The sequence below is a fragment of the Thunnus maccoyii genome, chromosome 13 (assembly GCF_910596095.1).
Source record: "Thunnus maccoyii chromosome 13, fThuMac1.1, whole genome shotgun sequence".
In the NCBI taxonomy this organism is placed as follows: Eukaryota; Metazoa; Chordata; class Actinopteri; order Scombriformes; family Scombridae; genus Thunnus; species Thunnus maccoyii.
This window is the reverse complement of record NC_056545.1, coordinates 21,080,621-21,103,440: the sequence shown is the minus strand read 5'-3', so window position 1 is coordinate 21,103,440 and position 22,820 is coordinate 21,080,621. Positions and strand designations below refer to the sequence as shown.

The 22,820-nt window shown below is 38.4% G+C and overlaps 2 protein-coding genes across 5 annotated transcripts in view; both read right to left on the bottom strand.

Annotated features, from left to right (window-relative positions):
• Positions 1–36: 36 nt before the first annotated feature.
• atf5a (activating transcription factor 5a) lies at positions 37–5,138 on the bottom strand. The gene is made up of 4 exons (XM_042430793.1): positions 4,880–5,138; positions 3,704–3,952; positions 2,200–3,391; positions 37–2,105 (listed from the first exon to the last, which is right to left on the bottom strand). Exons 2-4 carry the CDS (start codon positions 3,843–3,845, stop codon positions 1,919–1,921), a joined length of 1,521 nt encoding a protein of 506 aa, XP_042286727.1. The 5' UTR covers positions 3,846–3,952; positions 4,880–5,138; the 3' UTR covers positions 37–1,918.
• A 6,589-nt stretch (positions 5,139–11,727) lies between these two features.
• phldb1a (pleckstrin homology-like domain, family B, member 1a) overlaps positions 11,728–22,820 on the bottom strand; it is a 34,612-nt gene continuing 23,519 nt past the window's right edge. Inside the window, exons 22-25 of one of the 4 annotated variants that reach the window (XM_042430274.1) lie at positions 21,884–22,030; positions 19,934–20,153; positions 13,904–13,989; positions 11,728–13,178 (exon numbers count right to left, since the gene is read on the bottom strand). In XM_042430274.1, coding sequence (XP_042286208.1) covers positions 13,038–13,178; positions 13,904–13,989; positions 19,934–20,153; positions 21,884–22,030 — 594 coding nt within the window. In that variant the 3' untranslated portion in view covers positions 11,728–13,037. The remainder of the gene's footprint in view (positions 13,179–13,903; positions 13,990–19,933; positions 20,154–21,883; positions 22,031–22,820) is intronic. The other 3 variants (XM_042430275.1, XM_042430276.1, XM_042430277.1) reach the window with 3 other exon arrangements.

Below are 22,820 nucleotides of genomic sequence, written 5' to 3'. Positions count from 1 at the left end.
GAGAAAAACTCCAAACAAAGACAAAACACAACGGACTGAGTTGATGACACACTTTATTTCTGAAATGAAACATGTCGACGACACACAAAGGTAACATGATTAAATGAAAGTGAAATTACAAAGTGTTATAATGTGAGTTCAGATTATTTGAAATTATGCTGCCATTAAACATTTTTGGTTTTAACAACCGGAGTTGATAGTACACCGCAGGAGGGGGGAGGGGGGGGGGGGGCAAACAGAAACTTAAATAGAAATAAATTCAGCGCTTATATTCAAGATTGTCTTCAAATAAATATGCATAGAAAAAAAATGATCCTCGGTAGGCATTTTAACAGTGACCTTAATATTTGCTTTGCAATAAATGAATTGGAAAAGATTTCCTCTTGCACCGAAGCTAACAGCAAAAGCCTAAACAAATAATCTAATGAGATTTTTTCAGTTAATTTTCTACAAAGAAAAGGCTATCACACTCCACTCCCTGAACATACAAAAGTTTTTACAAATTAGTGCAGATCAGCCAGAGGCCTAGAAAACTTATTGCCTTAACAAGCAGTTAGAGAAAGACTTGTATCTGAAATCCTAATTTTTCTATTGCAGAGAGAGAGAGAACATTTATGTAAAGACATGCAGAGGGAAGCTGCTAAACTCTACTGGTTACAATATTTGTTCATAAGAAAAAACTTTTTTTATTTTTACAAAAGGAAAACCTGTATGTCATTGAAATCTTACCATGTAAATTGAAGAACAGAGGAGCTTTAGGTTTGTAGTCTCCTGCTATGAATCATCTACTGACATTTGTAGGACTGTTGCATATCCTGAGCTGCAAAATAGATTTTATAATTTTTGCAATATGCAAGTGACAAATATTGCCCAAAACACAATAAAGTGTTTCCACATTCAATTTGAGATAAATCAGTTCTATTTCGGTGACAGAATCTGTATTTTTGGACATTATTTGCAATCACCGCTGGAGAAAAAACAGGTGATTTGTTACTTAAAAAGTAATGCAAGTTATCAGGAAAATAAAACAAATACAGTAGACAATGTAATGTTACTAAAGCCGGGTAAAAATTTAGATGATTGTCCTTTATAAAAAAAAAAAGGGGGGAAAAGAGAACTACATACCAAAAACATACAAATCCCACTAAGTAATAAATATTTAGGGTTGCATTAAACCTGAAGTCAATGAAATGCTTCGTCAAAAAGCACCAACAATATTAAAATCATAAAAAATGGTACATTTTTGATAACAAAAAGTCTTTTTTCTCTCTATCTCTATCAGCGGTTCTTTCCACAATTGTAAAAGTCAACAACAATTCTAATCTTTTAAAATATTCATAGCAATTGAAATATCATGTGCTGTTCAAGGGAGGTTAGAAATTTTTCTAGAAAAGTATTTGGATTGAAAGATGTGTTCAAAATGAAATGATGCTGTTTCACCCGTTGACACAACATACAGTACTTGACTACTTCATCCATTAAAAAGTGTGACACAGTAACTGCAAATAAAAATTTCAAATTAAAAGAAAAACATTTAGTTCTATTGCTGACATCAATTCCAATGTAAGGCTATTCAAAATATTAAACCTGCATAATGAATAACATTACTTCTTCAGAAATAACCCTATTTCAATTAGTAGATTCACGCAGTGTGAGATCTATTAAAAATGATTGTCATTTAAAGCATTACAATGCCACAGTGCAGGCTCAAGTGATTAGAGTGCGAAAGCAATGGAAGCATTGAATAGAGTGTTGATTTAAAATGTAAAAAATAATTCACATTAGCAAAGCATGCATTTACCCCGCCCGCCATGAAAAAAAAAATTGAAACATTCAATTCTGGACAATCATAAAGACACAAAAAGCTCCACAATTTCCCTGTTATTCCCTCTTTAAATGTACTTGCAGGAGTTTGGTGTTACGCGGTCGTGTCCTGCTTGAGCCTTTGGCTACGGGCCTTGTAAACTTCAATCAGCAGGTCTTTGACATACTGGATTTCACGTTCTACGGACTCTGCCTTGTCCCGGAGCTCCCGGTTCCTCCCTTCAAGGCAATGCAACTGTTCCTCCAAAGAATCTAGCTCTGCCCTTTTTCGCTGGCGATACCTGCGTTAAGAAAAAGAACGATTAAAACGAAGATCTTTACCTGTGAAATCGTGCCCCAAGTTATATATTTTGTCAAGCGGAAACTAAAACTTACCTGTGAGCGGCAGTTTTGTTCTGATCTCTCTTCTTCTGTTTGCGCTCCCCGCCTTCTGCTGGAATGATGTCCTCTTCGTATTTGACAGCACAGTGGTCCTCCTTCAACCTACACGCTTGTCTGTGCCCTGAAGACTCCAAGTTCAGACTCTCCCTAGCCATTAAAAGACACTCTGGGCCCTGATCCTCGAGGAAGTTACAGTGTAAATCATGTTGCCCTATCTGTAGACTCTCTGCTTTGACGTGTTCATTGATGTTGCCTAAGAAGCTATGATAGGCCTCAGACTGTGGTGTTGCTGGAAGATAACAACCTTCGCTGCTCTGGGTCTTCCATGAAACAGTAGCTTTTGTCACCTCCACACTAGTTTTGATACTGTTCAACACCTCACTGCTACCAGTGCCTCCGCTGACCTCTCTCATGCTATACATCAACAGATCCTCTTTCTTATGAGGGGCATCAAGTGATCCACCAAAACCAAACCCACCACCAACACCCTTTGCACCACCTATGACATCTTGACCGAAACAGCAATTTTTGTCGTCTTTTGGTAGAACGGCACATCTTCTGACTTCGACTGCGCTGCCCAGACAGTAGCTTTTCCCTACCAGCTGCTCTTCTTCTACGCAGCCGTAGTTGTTGCCTGCGAGGGTCACGGCTGAGTTACCTGAGTTATTTCCTTTGGAACCCAACAAACTGCTATCGTAGCCTTCACTGACCCTCACACCATCAGGAACTCTTTTCCTACCACACCCACTGGGGCGACTGCAGCTGTACGGGGCGTGTCTTGGAATTTTGGATCGCCCAATGGGCCCACCACAGATGCTCAGCAGGTCCAGTTCTCCGGTTGCCAGGGTAACAAGAAGTGGGCTGGATTCCGATTGGTTGGATGTAGAGTATGATGCGTATGGCAGCTGACTGAACGGCTGAGGACCCGCTGGCAGTGGACCCCTGTCGCATTTTCCCAGCCTTGGCCCTTTCTCTGGCAGTGGTTCAGACAGGAAGTAGTCCTCTAGTTGGGCAAGTTCCTCTTGCAGCAGAGAGGTCATGACCTCCAAGTCAGAGGGCACCTGGATATCATTCTGAAGGGGTGAAGGGGGAAGGGAGGCATTGGTGGAGGAGGGAGGGGAAGGAGGGTTCGGGAGGTACGAGGAGAAATCCACTTCTTCCGTCATCCAGTCAGTGAGACCATCACCTATTAAGGAGGGGAAAATATTGCAGTCGTTACAAACTAACAGATGAAGGAAAAAGTTACAGCTAAGTAATAACGTTCATGCAAATATTAAATAAATATCAGTCATCCAACATTGCATGTAGCAGTTTCCTAAAGGCATAATCTGATCGACAATAGTAAATGCAAAGCAATATTTTTTTTTAGAATAAAGTTCGAGCATATATTAGGCATAGCTACTTTATTACTTACTGTTCAAGAAGGACGAATGTGCTGCAGTGCCGAGCCCACCTGAAATGGGGAAAAATATAAAAAAGCGTACTCGCTGCAACTCACCAATTAAGTGCTGACTCTCCTCTGACACCTCCCCCCTGCACCCCTGTGATTGGCTGTGGTTAGCCTGTGGGTGAGAGAGAGCGAGGGGGTCTGCCGGGCAGACACGAAGAGTCTTCCAAACAGGAGCTGATGTTGCCATCATTTTGTCTGCTGGTGCTTTGATTCAGTCCAAGTCCAAGCATATGCTGAGAGCAAGCAGGGTCTGACAGATGGGCCACAGAGAGCAGGGCTGGGTGAGCATAATGAAACCTAGAAGGTGAAACAGAAGCGGGGATCAGAAATGTGTCCGGCTAAAATGATCCAACTTGTTCTGTCGGCTGATGGCTGATTGATGATGATGATTGCTGTCCTCAGCAAGTTTTTCAACATGACTCAGTCTGTTTTGACAGAGAGGCGACAATGAAGAAATCACCAGCAAGTCCTCTTGTACGAATCATGGGTTTCAGTAAAATTCACAATTAACTCTCATGAACAAGTACATTTATAGCAAATGTCAATTACTGAAAAAAGCAGAGTAGAAAATAAACTATTCCAAAACCCAAAACCCTCAGAATTGACACGGTCAGTGATACAATAGTAAGACCTGAGTCCTCTGGGCTTTGAACTGTCTCAAAGCAAAATGCACTTGACATCCTCAAAACACATGGGACCTATGACGCTGTCAGGGGCCCAGCTGTTGACAAAAAGCACCAGCTTAACTACAGCATCTCTCTATCTGAGAGAGAAAGATCATTCAATTGGATTAAGGCAGATTAGCTACTTCCAATCTCATGTTCTTTTAGATGAATCACCTTTGATCACTTAAGCAGTTTAAATGACATAATGTGAAATCTAAATGAAAACCTGACGAGACTCTACAACTGAAAGTGGCTGAAATGTGATACCAGTTTACAGTACATAGAGGTTGTACTGTAATTTACATTACATATAATTTATCTTAGTAACACAGCTGTCTTATAAACCCTGGGAGGAACGTTACTAAAGAAGCATGATAGGCAAAATAGACTATTTGAAGATATTAAAATAGAAGAAATGGTATAAAGCAGAACAACCAGTCAAAGAACAGACCTCTCTGCAACTGTATGTGCAACACAAGGAGATAAACTGCGACAATAACAACATAGTAACAAACTTGCCACAGCTGTATGAATGGCGAGTAGAGAGAGTGTGACTTACTCCATTCTTGCAGAAAAACTGTAGAGCTTTTGGGGGTGCGTTGCAAAAGCAAAGCACGACTTCTTTTCGGGTCCAACTTGTTCACGAATTTAAAGAGCCATTTTTTTTTTTTTTTTTTTAGCTCGGGATATCCAGAACAGCGCAAAAAAAGGACGAGCTGTTGCTTTGTTGTGGTCGACCTGTAAACTGAGGAGCAGCTTAATTGTGAGAAAGCATCAGTTTCTTTCACACCTAGCAACCAACTGCGTCACCGGCACAACCCGTGCTGTGTGTGGATCCCTCCGCCCCCTCCCTCCGCGCCTCACCGTACTGAGTGTAGATCCCTCCGCCCCCGCCCTCCGCCTCGCCGAAGGACATCCCACAAACTCACCGCTGTGCGCCTTTGTGAAAACAGCGCCTTTACTCGTTACTTGTTGCTTGTTTCAAACGCGAAACAGCAGGAAACTTAAACAACCCATTAGAGAGGCAGAAGATTTAGCATAATTTACAAAATGAGGATATAATTTAAATATATTAATATGACAATGGATAGTAGTTAACTTTCAATGGAAAGGATGGAAATATCTGTAAAAAAATCAAGGAAATAGCCATAGTTTTAGAGGACAAAGACTAAATTCAGCGTCAATAATTAACTGTGAAATCTCCCCTCTGAAGTGTAAGAGAAATAATAAGTGGTTCCGGCTTTGTTTTAGTGTTTAAATCGTAATCCAAAAAGTAATTAAATTACTTGTAACGCGTTACGCCCTGTCATTGTTTTCCCCATCGAAGGTTGTTGCTATAGAGACGGGGCAGTACCGACGGGGCGTCGCCATCTCATTGAAATGAAAGTCATCAACCTGCTGATAGGCTTGGTTTACGTGGACGCGGCTGTCAAATACAGACCCGCACTACAGCTCAGAGACTGTACGTTATTATGTGGCATGGTATTGTTTTGGAGTGGGACTATTTGATTTACAACATACTTTGTTGTTCAGTAGAAGTCTTGTGTGCTGTTGCATCTCTGTTGCATCAGTGGTCCAGGCTCACAGCGATTGGCTGCGCGTGCTCCGACTGACGCGCCGTCATTGGTTGGAATAGGTAGCATGTGAAATTTGATTGGTCGACGGTAGGCAAGGCAAAGCATCACTTTGTTGTTGTCTTTTTTTTCTTTTTTTCTTCTGCAGTGCAGAGTGTGCACATGTTTCACGTAAACAAACCGGGTGTGGAGAACAGTGCTGCAGTTTTTAAAGCTGAGAAAAGCTTTGACATTTTGTGATGCAGTCTTGATATTTATATTGTCAAAACAGAACAGCTTGTGGCAAGCCTTTTGTAAAAATTTCTGTCTATATAGTTGAGCAAACTGATATGTCATTTATTATCATTGGCCTCAGACTACTAAAATAGGACTCTACTGTATGTTATCAGAGACATACAGTCTCTTTGTATTATTTTACAATTACTCTTGCTCATGATTTCATTTTTATTTGATTGACTTATTTAATCAATAGCTGTCAGCTCATATTGGTATCAACTTTACTGTTTGTTGTGTATTGAAATGACATTGAGTCAGCGAGTAATGGAAGATAAATGAATCACCCCATGTTGTTAACTGTCATCCTAATATACTTTGAGAATCCTTATTTTTATGGTTAACTTAGTGAGACGCAGCTGGCGGAACCAAATTAATTTACCGGTAATGATTGTCAATAACAATTATGTGAGGAATAAAGCTTTGTTTTTCCCCTTTCAGCAAATCCCGAAGCTGAGTGAATGTGCTGTTCTCCTGTTGCTATAGCAATAGCGGACACTGCCCCCTATTTTAGACTTGTTTTCTGGTTGCTGTTGCCATGGGATTTGCATCTCTCTCTCTTTCTCTCTCTCTCTTTCCCTCCATACCTACTGTTTTCCTCCCACTTCACCTCTGTTTCTGCACCCCACTCCATCCAACTCTTCCCCCATCTCATTTGCTGAGTTGCATCTCTGTGACATTATCATTTTTCCAAAACCAATAGGCTTACTTCCTTTTCTGCTGAATTTCCATATTGACGGGACACTCTCATCCATCCTCTAATAGATTTGTCCGCCGAGTAGCGTGTCTGTGTATTGAGTGGAAGGCGGGAAACATCCAACTTGAATTGATTGCACATAATCACATTATTCACAATGGCTAAGTGAAACATATCATTTGAATGAAGTTAAAGATTCCTTCCAGTCATGTTGTAAGGCATAAAAATACTGTGCTGTGAAGAATAATATGTGTCTGATAAGGTTCTTCCACACAAAAAAGTTGATTTAACTAGTTAAAAATTCTGCTACTGCTTCTCCTTCACTGAAAAATTGAGAATCAATGACCAGTACTGGACACATGTCACATATTTCACTGAAAAGTACATTGTGATGTCACAAAATCATCATAAACTAAGATTTCAAGTGAGCAGAGAGAAACTTTTGCTTCTCTCTTTTCAGCAAACTCAGACACACTGTATCTACAGATTGTATTGAATTTGAGTAAAATGTTCTGATTTACATAAATCCGTTTTAATCTGAGTCATTGAAAGGGACAGCCTTCTCACAGAAGAGCTGTTCAGCAAAATGCCCACCAAAGCTTCTATATAAGTGGAGTGAGATTTGTAGAAAGGCAGCCTGATGCAATCTAGATAAATGTGGTCGTAATGGAGACCAGATTGAGATAGTGGTAGCTGGTAAAGTTGGAGGGTCTCCCAGGAAATCGCTGACTGCTCTCTCTGTCTGTATTAATTGGTCCACTGAGGGCTTTCTGTTTGCGCATCATAAGAGAAATCCAAGGTGCTGTTCATGACAGCGCCGCTACATTTCCCTGTTGTCTCCGCTATTAACTACAATTTCCTGTCATTCATCAATAAGATATATAAAATGTGTTAGTCACACAGAAAAATACCATTAATTCTCCATTTTTTATTTTAGATAAACAAATGGGGACATTGTCTCAGAGCATGATGTGGATAATCTAAATTTTACAGCTTGTTAAAACAACACAACCAAACTTAACAATCGGTGAATTAAAGGAAGCCTGTTAGGCGACATGAACAACTTTGGATCCAAACTGGACTTGGATGTATTTGAGATATTTGTAATTGTTGTCTGTAGCGACATTAAGCTGCCCATTGATACCCAAATTCATTGTCTGAATATTGTGTATGAGCGGAGAAGTCAGAAAAGTCGATGCTGCATGCCAAGTGCACGTATGGCACGTTAGTGAGGGTTACACCATCATTTCATCATCATCTCTCTCAGAATTTATTGTCCTTAACTTTTGCCCCTCTTTGAACATACGATGAAAACATGGAATTCATGGTTACAACTTGTGAATGGAAGCATCTCAGAGGGGATTTGTGGTTGTTTTTGTGTGTGTGTGTGTGTGTGTGTGTGTGCAGCCTACAAATCACTCCCATTTGTTTCTGTGTTTGGCATAAAAACAGTTGATCAAGTCTCAAAAAAAAAAAGTGACAGGCATAATATAGTTTTCAATCATGAATGTTTAAACTAGGCTTCATTTGCATTCAGCCGTGACAGATGTGAACCAGCCAGTCACATGTTTATGTTTATTTACTGCTCCTCAAGGACTTCATGGTAAATTTGAGGTGTTTGATGTAAAGGACTACAGTGTCTGTTTAGTCTTCCTCTGGGATGTCACAGCTTTTAGAAGATCGCTAACTCCTAAAGGCATCTTAAATGAAGCCGTGCATGGCACACAGAGCTCAGCCTGTGCTGACCTTGCATGATAAAAATTAAAGCCCATAATGTAAAAGTTTACTTCACTATCAGCAAACAAGTTAATAGATTGACACTTGCCCTGGATGGAAAATTGTTTAGCAAGAATGAAAAGCCTTGTATAAGAAGTCGTGGGGGAGAAAGTTATAGAATTTACAGAAATTACAAATGAAGTGAAGAAAAACAGAACAACAATAATAGCAAAATAACCTATATTTACTGTAATATAATAGTCAAGGGTCACAGATTTTTACTTAGACTTATTGTTCGTGCCTCACTTGTGTTCCTCAAAATTTTAGCTCTTTAAGCAAACATGACAAACAGGTCCCAAATGACTTCTCAATGTCATTCACAGCACTCAAGCTGTGTCATGCTGCTCTGCAGAGCTACTTAAACCCCAGAGGCTCAACGTCTGTCACCTTTGAGCTTTACACAGCCAATATTTATTCAGGCCATATGTTTCATTGGCATAAGACGATTTATAACTTAATACACTTATCAAAACTGAAAGAATAGTTGCACTGTTTTTTTTTTTACAAATATGTCTTAAAAATACTCACATATTCATATGTATAGTATACTGAAATCATGATTGGTTGCTGTAATTGGTCGTCATGTTTATACTGGCCGCAAAGTGATCCTTTTTTATATTTTTCAATTTCAATATAAGAGATGAGGCACAAAATCCACAGTCCTCTTGACTTACTGTCCCTCTGCAATGGCTCAGCAAGCAAACACCGTCTGAGGAGGCACAAAGAGGGAATTTAAAACTAAAAACATACATTAATAACTTTGGAGGAAACCAACTTGATCTGACAAACTCAGACTGCTGAAACCTCATATTAGTTTTAACTTGACCAACAAAGAATCAGGATTGTGGGCTTTGTCCCACATCACTTATATCACTTGAAATGGCTCCAGGATGTGAGTGGATTAAGACAGATTTTTTAAAAACACAAAGTTATCTTTTAACTTAACTGTCACATAACTTTATTCTGTATTGACACTGGACTTTAAATTCTAAATGTTAATTAATCTTTTTAAGTACAGCAATTAAAACTGCTGGCTTAACTGTATGATACCATTACATTTGTATTCATCATCATTTATCATTTCCATCAAGTGAAGCAAGCGCTGACTTAATGTAGACTTGTGGGTAATCTGCACAAATGACATATGCAGTCTTTGTAGTGTCTGTGATGTAACAGTGATTGTACAGTTGATTTTATTTATTATATTTTAGTTGTGTAACTTATTCTTTTATTGAGATTATTAATTCAACTGTAAATCAAATTTCTACATCAGTGAATTTAGAAACAAACATATACACTGATTGTAAAGGTGAAGGTCATGGTTCCCCAAAACAATAATGTAACAGACCAAAACATTTTAAATAGAGCTTACAAAGAGATCAAGCAATAACGTCATTATTTTCTGATACATCCACTTTCATTTTTACACCATGTAACTGTTTTTACTATTTGACAAATAAAACAGGGACTGAATACTGTACATACAGTTTGATATTCGACACTTCATAAAGTTTTCACACTGTGTTGATACTGGAAAGTACTTCACTTTCATGTCTGGCAGTCAGTGAAATAAAATAAAAACACTACCCCACACTGGGGTGCAGCTGTAGTGTTCATATGGATGTTTTCGTTGGCCTCATTAGGTCAACGCTGGCGCTTTTAGTTATTTTCCCCTCTGGATATTTTTCAGATATCATTGTTGTGCTTGCCATGAAATCCGAAAACATGTTTCTTTTTATTGTAATTTAATGATTTGTGTATCGTGTACGCCATGTTGAATTAATGACTGTCATTTTGCATTCCCTTCAAAGAGAGTGAAGATGATTTGTTCAAAGCTGTAAACAGTGAGCATGGAACTTTCACTGGTGTATCAGATGCATTTAGTGAAAGATGCTTTCATCTTGTATGTCTCTGTCTGCTACGAGTGTGTGTGTGTGTGTGTGTGTGTGCAGGCATGTTGGGCAGGAGATATTTCTCTTTAATCTCCTAAATTACTCTGAACTCACATGTGGATATGAGAACTTATAAATTACAAATGTCTGTGCTGAAATCTTGTGAAGGACGTGGGAGTGGAAGTTCTTTTGACAGGTGATGGTATAAACTTGCCCTCTGAGCCGAGTGATATCTCCATTTCATCAGAATCTTTGAGGCTGTTTTCAGACGAGGTTAATATCTCCCATTAATATTGACAAAATCGTGTGAAACCTTTACTAATCCACAGCCTGACTGTCTTATTTGTGCTCTAAAGGCCTGGAGGAAAGGTCAATCTGTGTGCGTGTGTGTGAAAGTGAGGGGAGATCACTCTTGGCTAATTAATATTTCACCAATAATAAGGCTGGGTGTCAGTCATGCTCATCACCACCGTAATGAGCTCACACTGTTTATTATTCAGCCGGGCGCACCAGAGACTCAAAGAACGGCTCGACGTGTGAAAAGCTCCTCCTAAGGTCAGAGAGGCACAAATGGTGTGAACGCTGTCAGTGTATCCAGCGTCTCTAATGTCTGAGTTAGTAGGAACCTTTACCTGCACTGTGCTGGAGGAGGATTGGATGTTCATTTTAATAAATATCACTAAACATAACATGTTTTTCTCTACAAACCGGAGAATTAAAAATTAACATTTCAAATGCTGAATCTAATTTGTACCTGTCAGGGGCAAGGTGTGTTTCTGTGATTACCTACGCGTCTGTTAAATATTCCAGTGATCCCTGCAATAAATTAATCACACACACACACACACACACACACACACACACACACACACACCAGTCATACATTATTTATCCATGTGCACATGCACCTCTCTTTCACTTATTTGAACTAATACGGGCACGAGAAGAGACGCACTGTGTGAATATTTTCATATAGAAACTCATACAAGAACTTGTTTTTGCTTGACCGGAAAAAAGCGGGAAAGTTTTAGCGAGGCGTCTTTTCCATAAGATTTTTTTTTTTTTTTTTTTTTTTAAGTATGATTTCAAATTTCTCTATGTTGAATCATACATGTTAAGTTGCATGTAATTTCATTTCATGTTTTTTAGCCTGGTTTTATTTTTATGTGACCTACCTAGTGCGCAGCGAGCCGTATAATTAAACACACTGTGCCAGAAATACACTCAGCATGTGGGGTCAATACTTCCGCAACAGCTTCTGTAGATAATCGGAGCTAACGAGACAATTAACTAATTAAACCACCTGACTGTTCTTATGTAAATACAGAAAGTTGCAGTTTCTTAAAGGGGAACACCTATTGTGTGCTCTCATGTAAATGTGAATGGGAGCAGCTCATTAGGGTGTGAGATTGTTTTAAAGAAAGCTGGTAATTAATTAACTTGTTTGTGAGGATACTGAAAGACTAATTAAGGAAGCAAGAACACGTTGGTAACTGTGTGTATTCAGTTTAGCCCATTTGTCAGCAACAAACTGCCAGTTTATCAGACAAAACAAACCAACCGTTGCATCATATGTTGCATCATATATTTTCATTTATTAGATGTACATGGTAGTTTTACAATAATGTTATAGGACTTTAATATAATCTCATTTATGAATTTTGTTAAAATACTAATAAAAGGTTTTTCTTTGACATATTTGTGTAAAATACACATTAATGTTGCGTTATTTGAATGAAAAGCCCTTCGGAACAATATATAGAGTGATATCAACATTTGTATTGTAACAGTCTGACAAAACATTACATAAAGTATTTGGCACCAAGTAATGTTTCGATTGAATAAGTAACATAATTATATCTCTTTTTAAAATATTTTAGAATATTTGCTCATAAAATATGTTTATTTAATAGTGTTTTGAAAGATTAAGAGATTAATTTTTCATCTGACAAAAGTTAAGGGAAAAAGTACAAATGTATCAAAAAGGGGAAGAAAAAAAAAGGCATCAGTCAGAATGATAACACTGCACACATAGATCAGCTTCAGAGGTGTAAACAGTTTGAGCTTATATGAAGTAAGAAATCTTCAAAGTATTCCTCCTGAAGCCTCAAGAATTATTTTGTAATTATTAACAATGTGTTTTGGTGACAGAATGTAATTGATCTAGTTGAGAATTCCCTCCATAGATCCACTGGCAGGTTGCTCAAACTATTTTCCTTCTCATTCTGGCTAAGAGATAAATACAACTCATAAATTCTTTGAAAAGCACCTGTCGTTACTAAGCCTTCATTTGCGTGAAGGCATCAGGCTTTTTTTTGTGAGAACCGTAGATTATTCATCTCCTCAGATGTCCATCTGTCACACACCATCAAACTGTGTGTCACCGATTTCAGCTCCGGCTCCGCTTCAACGGACAAGCAGCAGAGAGCAGCTCAGGTTGGCTTCCAGGTGTCTGGGTGCTCGCCCGGTCCCTGTCATCCTCCAAATCTGTCACCCAGTGGTCCCTCAGCTCATGAACTGCGTGTAGCCCTCGGCACCCGTTACTATGACATCCATCCAGATCCTCATGGCCTCCGGGGACGGGGCCACCATGTAGTAAAGGCGGTCGTGAGTTTTCACACAGAAGGTCAAAGACGGATTGGGGCTCTGGAGGATCACAGGGAGAGAGGGGAAGACTTTTTTTTTAGACCAGAGAAAGCAAAGCACCTGTTGTATCTTTTTCCTCAGAGACTCTTGTCTGAACAATAGAATATATGAAATAGTTCAAACATAATTGAGACAGATAGTCTGTTTAAAATAGACCTTTTTTAGAGCCTGTAACATTCTGCATCTTTGCAAGTTCAGGTAACTGATTAATTAAATTTAAAAAGTAGCAAAAACAACTTAATCCAGGTTCATTTAGATCCTTTACATGCCTCTAAAAATAGCTATTCATTATAATTTTTATGTAGCAAAGACATTTTAATTATGTTCACGTACTCACAGATGCTCACCCCTGACATTTGTTACTGTTATAATAAATTGTGAGTGACTGTAGAAATGTAGTTTTATTCTAAAATTAGTATATCTACAATTAAGACCTATCAAACAAAATTATACATGCTAGTAAAATAAAAGTTTGTTATACGTGATTGTTGGAGTTAGAGATAGTTCAAACTTTCACTTAGAAAATAATGATTTTGAGTACAGAGTCATCTGTGATTTTGAAATACTGAGCTCACTTTTTTCCATTATGAATAAATAGCAGTTTTGAATTAAACCCGTCAGATTTTATCCCATTCAGTCTACTGATAAATGTATAATTGATAAACATCCATGCAGAACGTTAAGAAAACAGTTGATGAAGTAATGACAAAAAGAGAGTTGGTTACCTTGGCGGCACTGCGTAGGTGATCATAATAAACCTCTTCAATCGCCTGAAAGTAAATGAGCCCTTTCAGCTTGGTCTCATGCTTGTCTGAGAGGAGAAAAAGAGAAAAAAATATTAAGATACAATACATTACGTCTTGTACTGATGCAAGACCTCAGCCAGCCCAAGCACCAGACAGTAAAGCCAGCCAGTGATGTGAGGATACATATTGTGTGTGTTTGTTTTTTGTCAAATATTAACAGATCAATTGCAAAAGTCTTTTTTTAAAACAAATATTTCTTATTATTTTTGGACCCAGGATCACACCTGTAGAAAAATAAATTAGATTTATGGTATATATGGTATATTTCATGTTACAGTATTCTGCCTTAAAACATCTGGCCTTATATTTACAATGACATCTTATGAAGGCATTTTAACTTGAAATAGGGGCAATCATAGAATAATTTAAAACAACAAAATAAGATATACATTTCCTAATGCCTCTAAATGATCTGTTTAGAAATATATGACTTCAAAAAACTAATGAACACCAGGCACAAAAATCATTTTTAGTTTTAAAGTGCTTCGTCCACTTTGAGTAGGTAAGACAAGCTTACTGCAGAGGTGAGAGGAATATGTATGTGAGTTTCCTGCTGGAACAATTGTTAAACGGTACACATATAAAATGCAAATATAATATTATCAGGTAACTTATCCGAGTTAAGATATAACAAACTGACAAACATGATGAAACAAACTACACTGTCGTGACTTTTCCCAGGAAGTAAAATAAATTTCCAAGTGAGCAACAAGTTAATTTTATTGGCATCACTTTATAACCACCATCAATGACGGACTTATGTGTGATTCACTTTCTTCTGTCTTTTCTTTCAGTGATGGATTGAAAAAATATAACTCAACAAGTCTAAAAGTGCCCAAAGCTCAGAGCTATTCAATAATGAATAGCAGGTATATTTGAATGGATGAGGATTGTTGTAGCTTAGTTGGATTACTTTATAGGAGAAATCTGTATCTTTTTGCATTCGGTCAGTCAAATCTTTATTTAAGCCTCAGAAATCATTGAGGTTTCCCTCATTTGCAATGATGTGGAGATACAGAGTTAAAAAAAACAAAATGTGTAGGGTTAAATAGATCAGAAGAGGACAATACTCAGTGAAAACAGCTGCACACTGAGGTGAAATGGTTTGAGATCATAGTCTTGAATTGTCCAGGGGTAGTGAGAGTGTCGATCCTGAGGATGTGTTGAAGATAATACTGTGTGTTTAGTACACACAAACTAAAGGCAGATTTACCAAGTTCAGAATAAACCTGCAGGACTTGAAGCATAAGACAGTAGAGTGAGTTTGTGTCCTGTGGTCCAGTCCAGCATAGATGTTCTATTTGATGGTGAATGTCCAGTAAGGGATTTAAGGATGAAAACATACAAGTTTATCACGCCTCTGTGCCAGAGAGGACCAACGAACTTTGTCATACAGAATGCAATGGTGAGAGTTGTAGGGGTCTCTGCTAATGAATCTGAGGGCAGAATGAGTCAAGGGGTTTGAGGGTGGAAGCAGCAGCATGTCTGTAGATTACATCACCATAATCAAGGACTAATAGAAAGACTTGCTCAACTATACTTTTCCTACAACTCAAAGGGAAGCTGGATCTGTTTCTGTACAAAAATCCAACTTTTTGCCGCAGTTTGATGATGAGATTTTCAATATGATATTTAAATGTAAATGTTTCATCAAGCTGAATACTATTTATACTCAGTGACTCTAGCAAAAAAAGTATGAACTTTGTTTTGCTTGCATTGAGAACTAGTTTAAGGTTGACAAGTGCATCTTGAGCACTAAAAGAAAGAAAGTTGTAGGTTATCAACAGCAAGTTGTACAGAACCAGAAAGACAGGGAGGTTTGGATTTTAGTCTATAAATATTGAGATCGCTGTTGTCTCCTCCTTTGTACAAAGGAATTACATGAGCAGACTTCCAGTTACTTGGAATTATACCAGTTGAAATTAAAAGATTAAATATGCTATTTGCTCAGTGATAAATGGAGTGGAAATCTTTAAAAAGAATGGATCGAGTTTTTCTGTTCCAGTTAATTTCCTGGGATTAATGGTTTGTAGTGCATCGGCTACTTCAACAGGAGAAATAGGTTATAAAGTGAACTGAGAAAAGTGGCTTACAGGTTATATACAAGCACTATTAATAGGTGTGGATCCTGTATACACATCCTTAAACAAATGACCAGCGGCAGCAAAATGCTTATTAAAAGCTTGGCAGATAATACAGTTATTACATTTGACATGTGCAAGTAAAAAATTAATTGTAAATAATAATTTGATTTGGTTTTTACTTACAGAGGCTGTGCATTTATTTCTCAGTTGCCTAAATGCAAGTCAATGGGATGTGTCCCCTGGGCGTCTAGCAAGAGACCCAGCTCTGTTTCTTTCTTTAAACAGTTGAAAGTTCAGGGGAAAACCTAAGATTTGATCTTTTATTCTGAGCTTTTTGAAAGGTGCATGTTTATCCATGATTGCAAGGAAGTTCTTTGAGAAACAGCCTAATGCCATTTCAACATCTTCAGAGGTAAAATAAATATCACTATGATAAAGGTTCATTAAAGATTCTTAGATTTCTTTTGACAACATTTCTAGATTGTGTTCTCTTTAATCTGTATCTCTAACACAATCAGCTGGTCAGTGATCGCCTATTCCAAGATTGAAAACACCAGTGGCAACAATTTTATTACTCCTACTGGTTAAGATAAAATATATTAAAGTGGATCTGTTATGATCTTTTGGATTGAGCCTGGTAGGGTCAGTAATCAGATGTGAAATGTTCAAATTGTTGCACAGTTCCTTTAGGTGTTCAGAAGCGTTAAATAACCAGTCAAGATTAAAGTCACCTATGATTATCAGTTCTGAATGAGCATATTGAGAGATTAGGTCCTCCAGTTTAGCTGTGGAGTCAGCTGAAGGAGGCCCGTTGATCGCTATCACCACAGTGGAATTGTGGGACACAAATTCAATTTTCAGGGCAATAAATTCAAAGCATTTAGGTACAGTAACAGCATACAGGATAGATTCATTAAAACAACTCTTAACATATATAGCAACACCCCCACCTTTACCAATCCTATCTTTCTATATATATTGTAACTATTTATGGACACATCAGAACTAGTGATGCTTTTTTTAAGCCAGGTTTCTGTGACAACCAGAATATCAGGATCTGCCTGTCAGACCGATATGTTTAAATGATCAATTTTTTTTTCTTGCTGATACAAACTTCTGATCTTCAAATGAATTCATCCTAAACCATTTCTGGATTTAAAAGTATGAGGATTGTCTAGGCAGAGTGAGGTGGACTCGGGAGTGAGGTGGTGAGGAGACAGTAGGCTGAAGGGGAATTGTTTTTAGGTTTGGTGTCATGACAGACCGCTTTGAATGTTGCAGATTTATTCTTGAAGTAATCCTGACAGGAATGGCCAAACTGTTTAATACAAGGAACTTGTTTGAAACCAAGTCTCTGCTGTGTACAGTAATTTGTGGGTTGCCTGGGTTGACGGAGGGGAATTACTTGGTTTCAGCGTTAGGTCCATATTACAGGCTAAGAGCAATTTGCCTTTTTTGTTAAGATGTTAACCATCGCAAGCAAATAAATCATGCCTATTCCAAAATGCATTAAAACTGTTCACGAATGGGATGCTATGGATAAAGCAGTATCCTTTCAGCCAAATATGCAGCTGCCAGATACAGTTAAAATTTACATGGCCAAAACACGACGAGGGCAGAGGACAACAACACAGACAACACATTGTTGCAATAAAATAGTGCAATAAAATCATGTTTGAGTGTCTCCAATTGCTGAGACTTGATGTCATTTGATCCAATATGTAAGGACGGATGCAGCAGTGGGATATTTTTCAAGCAGGTCAGGGAGTGTTGAGTTTATGTGGCTTATCTGAGTCATTTTTAAAATTATTAATTTTCTTTTTACTGTCCAAAAATTCAATATTCTTCCATAAAAGTAGTTTGTGGAGAAACAATATCTTAAATTGAGATGGAAAAGCCAGACACAAAAGCAGTTTTAGGAGAAAGGTGTAAAGTCTTTTTCCCAGCAACACATAAATCCATGAATAGGTATGAGCAGTGCTGTATCAGAGTAAAAGTTAATTAGAAGTGCAAGTCTATTTCAAGCTATGCCTGAAGTCTTTACCATCCTATTAATTTGACTTGTTTTCTTCAGTCATACTTTCTGGATTGTCTCTGTGGTTTTTTTGTAGCCTTTTCCCTGCTGGCGAGGTGGAGATCTTTTGTAAATCTTAAAAAGAAATGTCTCTTTTATATATCAGATTTGATCTTTCAGTTCAACATTTCCCTTCAAGCAGGTCAGACCTTCTGTCCAGTCCTTTGGATTGTCATTCCCTATTCACCGAGTATCTTTAAGCATTTTAAAATCACTTCATACTCAGGAGTTTGGTAGTTGTGTTTCAGTAAAACCTGAGGATGCTTGTAGGATGAAGCTTATCAGACACAGTTACTGGACTCATGAGGTTATCTAGTTTGTGGTTAAACCATAGACGTATAATGTGAAGGACTTTTCTCTCCTTTAAGATCAATTTTCATCAAATCAAATCAATTTAAAGAGTTTCTGGATTCCAGTCTTGTTCAGATAAACAGTGGTCTCCTCTTTTCGTCTCCTCCGTGCACACTGGAGCGCCTGGCTAAGAGACAAACATCCACCAACAATTAAAGGCAGTCTTTTGAAATACGTCCGACACTTTCTCTCGCTTTCCCCTTTTTCCATAAGTCAAAACTGCTTAGTAATGAGATAAATGTTTTTGAAATGTGAGTTTCGTTTTATTAGTCACGAACAAGCCAGGAGCTAGCCTCCTCCCCAAGAAAAACACATCCAGAGAAAGTATTGCATCTTATTTCATCACCATCATCACCATCATCTTCGTCAGTAGTGAGGGGGTGAAAGGGCTAGGCAAGTGAGTGGAGAGAGAGAGGAGCAAAAAGAACAGGGGTGTCAGTAATGAAAATATACTTGGAACCTATTTTGAACTTGATTGTAAAATAACGTCTCAAAACACGCTTGTGAATTATTCAGAAAACTAACTGTTCTCATTTAAAATCCAGGGGACAGTCTGATAGACGTGAATTAAAAACTGACTTCAATTTGAACACACGAGAACAAGGCGGAAAAAGCCACTTGGTGCAGTTTTAATTAGTGTTTGGTTCCAGTTGTGTAAACGCCGGTTGGGACAGAAGTCGGGTTTACTACTGCAAAACATAACGAGAGCGAAGTGTAATAGCCTCGGCACTGCTGTCGGGTGAACTGAATAAATCAGGTACAGCTGGGAACTTTTTTAACATAAAGTTTAGAGTTTATAAATACTACGTATCAGGGGATTCTTACGTGAGCCAATTGGTTTGATCACTTTAATCTGAGGCCCTTTGTGTAAATGTTGGGATCCTTTACGGGGAATCAAAAAAAAAGTTCATATATGTAATGCTATTAGTTCTTTATCCTGTGCAGCTTGGCAGTGTACAAGACTTTGTGCAGTAATTAACTGAGGCTGTAACTTTGAGGCCTCAAAGGCATGAGGGAGGAGACATACAAGCTCAACAAAAACCCAAAGTTCTTTATATTTTAAAGGAATGTTAGCAAATTTGGAACTTATTTTCCCTCAACAGGTACTCACCTCAGTTTACATTAAAAAAATGTTATAGTGGCATATCAATTAAATCATCATTAAGAAGAGAAGCTAATAACCATGACAGCAGATCAGACAACATGTTGGCTTTTAAAGACACTTGTTCCCCTGAGAGACGTCTGGTGGTTCTGTGTGACTGAATTATGTTGTTGTCATCTTGAATATGTGTGATTTGTCATGAGGTCTTTGTAAAAGACATTTTGATCTCAGTGAGACTTCCTGAATAAATAAAGCCATGTATATTAGCCCATAATTATGTAACTTTATATGATGGATAAAATGTTGTCGTATCTGTAACTATAACTGCAGATCCTCACCCACGTAGTAACAGAAGTTCCTCTTCAGACGGTCAAAAACGAACCAGCGTTTCTTCCATGATTTGATTTTACCACCCATCTTCACCAGGTGGCCCTTGCACATCTTCTCTGTGAGGATGATGTAGGGGCAGGTATCTATGCTGTGGCCGGACGACTCCACGTGGGCACGCAGGTCAAACTCCTCCTTACGGTTCGGCAGATAACGAGTCATGGGACGGGCCTGTGAAGAAAACACGTCATGTTGCTTTAATGTTGCTTACCAAGAGGTGTGAGATAAGGGAAGGATTATAATTGTTTGACACAAGTCTTCATAAACAAGGTGATCCAGGTCTGTGAATTCTGACCACTGAATTGAAACAGCATTTAAAAAAGTTTTTTCAAAGCTGTTAATTGTGTTTTTTACATAGGCTGAGCTCTGTCAATACATGGGCCTCCTAATTAAATATTCAGTGTGAGAGTGTGAGACATCTGCCTGACGCTGTCTTATTTATTTTTATTGTTCCTGTTTTAACAAGTCATAACTTGAGACTGGAGTCAAGTCCAAGGCAAGACTTAAACTTGCATCAACAGAATTTTTGGCCACTTGGGTGCAGCGGAAACAAGATGTAAACACAACACTGACATATTATCATTTCAATATGTTACTTGCACTTGTTAGCATACAGTTAAGTATGCTAACAAGTGCATACTTAACTGCTTATTTACAGATCCAGCAGATACAAAGCAATGTTATCATTCATTTAGAGTCGTGTTTCTGGCCCCCTGATGAATGTAAGTCCAATATTCACTCTACTTCTAGCTCTTTTATGGTCTCCAACAACTCCTGAGAGAAATATCTGTCTCTTTTGCTGCTGAATGCTCCATGCTCAACAGCTAGCCGCTAACTTTGTCTGTATGCCGTTTAGTGCTGTGCAGGTGGGTTAATCTCAGTTTTTTGGCAGAAAACAGCTGCTTGCTGCAGCTGAAAAAATGAATAAAAAACAATAAAGTCGTGCACATAAAACCAAAACATTGAGCTGAGAGATGCTAAAACACTGGAGGAGAACTGGAGAGTTGGGTGATAATTCTGTGTAGGTTCATCATTTTTAGGAACACCTTTCACCTTACCCATAGTTATTTGAACCATTATTAATATAAAAATATTGATTGTAGCAGCTTTAGCAGTAGAGTATCTAACCTCCATATCGTGACATTTCCGAGTGAAACAGGATAGACAGGCAGGACATAACATTGGGAGGAATTTGATTTAAATGTTGAAAAGTGGGCGTGTCATAATTAATCTTAGCTCTGAGCCACTAAAAGATTGATTGATGGGTGGATGTCACGATATTATTGGTTGAAATTGGTTGGTTCAAACCTACGTAAGAATCATATTTTGTTTTATAGGATGAAAACATGATTGGATTTTGATATAAAAATACAAAGAATTTTTTTTTGTTGCAATTTTTTGGCTATTTATTGTTAAAAATGTGGACAATATGACCAGGGATGTGATCTAAAACGGTTTAAAAGGCATTTTTCATTTCATCTTGACTTTAAGTCTGACTCAAATTGACAAGTTTGAGTTATAATAATTGGGGTAAATGTATTTGTATTTGATGATTTGAGAATATTTGTTTATGTACTCTTGGTACTTGTACCACAGAAACTGGCAATTAAATACAATCAGCCGAGATTAAAGCAGGAATTATGAGTATATTATATTTTTTGTGCGCCCCCGCCCCACCTCACCCATTATTCTCTGTTGTTCCTCTCACACTCTCCACCCTACCCTCCATTCTCTCCCCTTTCGCTCCCTTCCCTGACAATCTTTGATCTTCCCTTATACCCAGCCTCTCTTTAGTGTCTTGCCTCTCATCCTCTTCCCCAAGCCTCCCTCCCCCTCCACCCTCCCCCTCTCCCCTCCTCTCTCTTCTTCCCGCCGCTGTCTCCTCCCGCTGCTCCACTGACCTGGGAGAAGTGCTTCTCTCTCATCTTCACCTCCTCCTCCACCAGCCTATGCCTGTGGATCGTCTCGTCCTGAAGCCTCCTCTCTGCCTCCTCTCGCCTCCTCCGCTCCTCCTCCAACATCTGCCGCCGAGCCTGCGCCTCCCTCTCCTGGGAGCGTCGGGAGAGGAGAAAGAGGAACAGATGGAGAGAAGAGAAGAGAAAACAGGGGGGAAATAGGAGACAGGGAGAATATGTTAATGGTAGGCAAATATTGCAATACAAAGTGAATGACTGTCAGAAGAGGCACATGAGAATTCAAGTCCCAATCCAGGGTTTTGTAAAATATATCCCTTAAGTCTGTATATAGAAGGGTAAGCTTTGCTGATGTAAAATGATCCTTTGCAGCTTTCAGACACTTACATACAAGTCGGCTTTGTTTCAACATGTGGAAATAATACAGAGGTAAACAAAGTACTTACAGCATCATTTCACCACACCTTAAACTGACAGATCGCTTTGAGAAAGTGTTTTCTATCCACTGGAAAGGAGAAATACGAGAATCCTGTGATAAAGTTAGTGTTTATCAACTCTCAGGGAAGTTGGTGTGTTTGGTGATGATATGAACATAACATGTTATCAAAGTCTGTAGTCCAAATTAATCATTTCAATCAAATTGTAGTTAATTATAGGCTTGCTGGATCCATGTTTGAATGTAGTAGTTAATATTTATTGTATTTTGAACTTGTATTTGTATTAATTGCATTAGTGTTTGTATCCACTTGCCCAGGGACTGCAGATGGAAATTAGCTAAATCTGCTACAGTACATCTCTTCTCCCTGTGTGAGATGAATGTTTTCTTTTGGACATGTCAAATAAATGTAACGAACCAAACTAAACTAAACTATAGCATCATGTGGCTGGAACGCACTTCCAAGTGATCTGAGAGACTTAACAGCTG

What these genes read in the sequence shown, in the direction of transcription:
- atf5a (XM_042430793.1), bottom strand. Translation starts at nt 3,845, where the DNA reads ATGATGGCAACATCAGCTCCTGTTTGGAAGACTCTTCGTGTCTGCCCG. An exon ending in GGAGAGTCAGCACTTAATTG is followed by an intron (nt 3,392 to 3,703) that starts GTGAGTTGCAGC and finishes CCTCCTTAATAG; the next exon opens with GTGATGGTCTCACTGACTGG. An exon ending in AACAAAACTGCCGCTCACAG is followed by an intron (nt 2,106 to 2,199) that starts GTAAGTTTTAGT and finishes TTCTTAACGCAG; the next exon opens with GTATCGCCAGCGAAAAAGGG.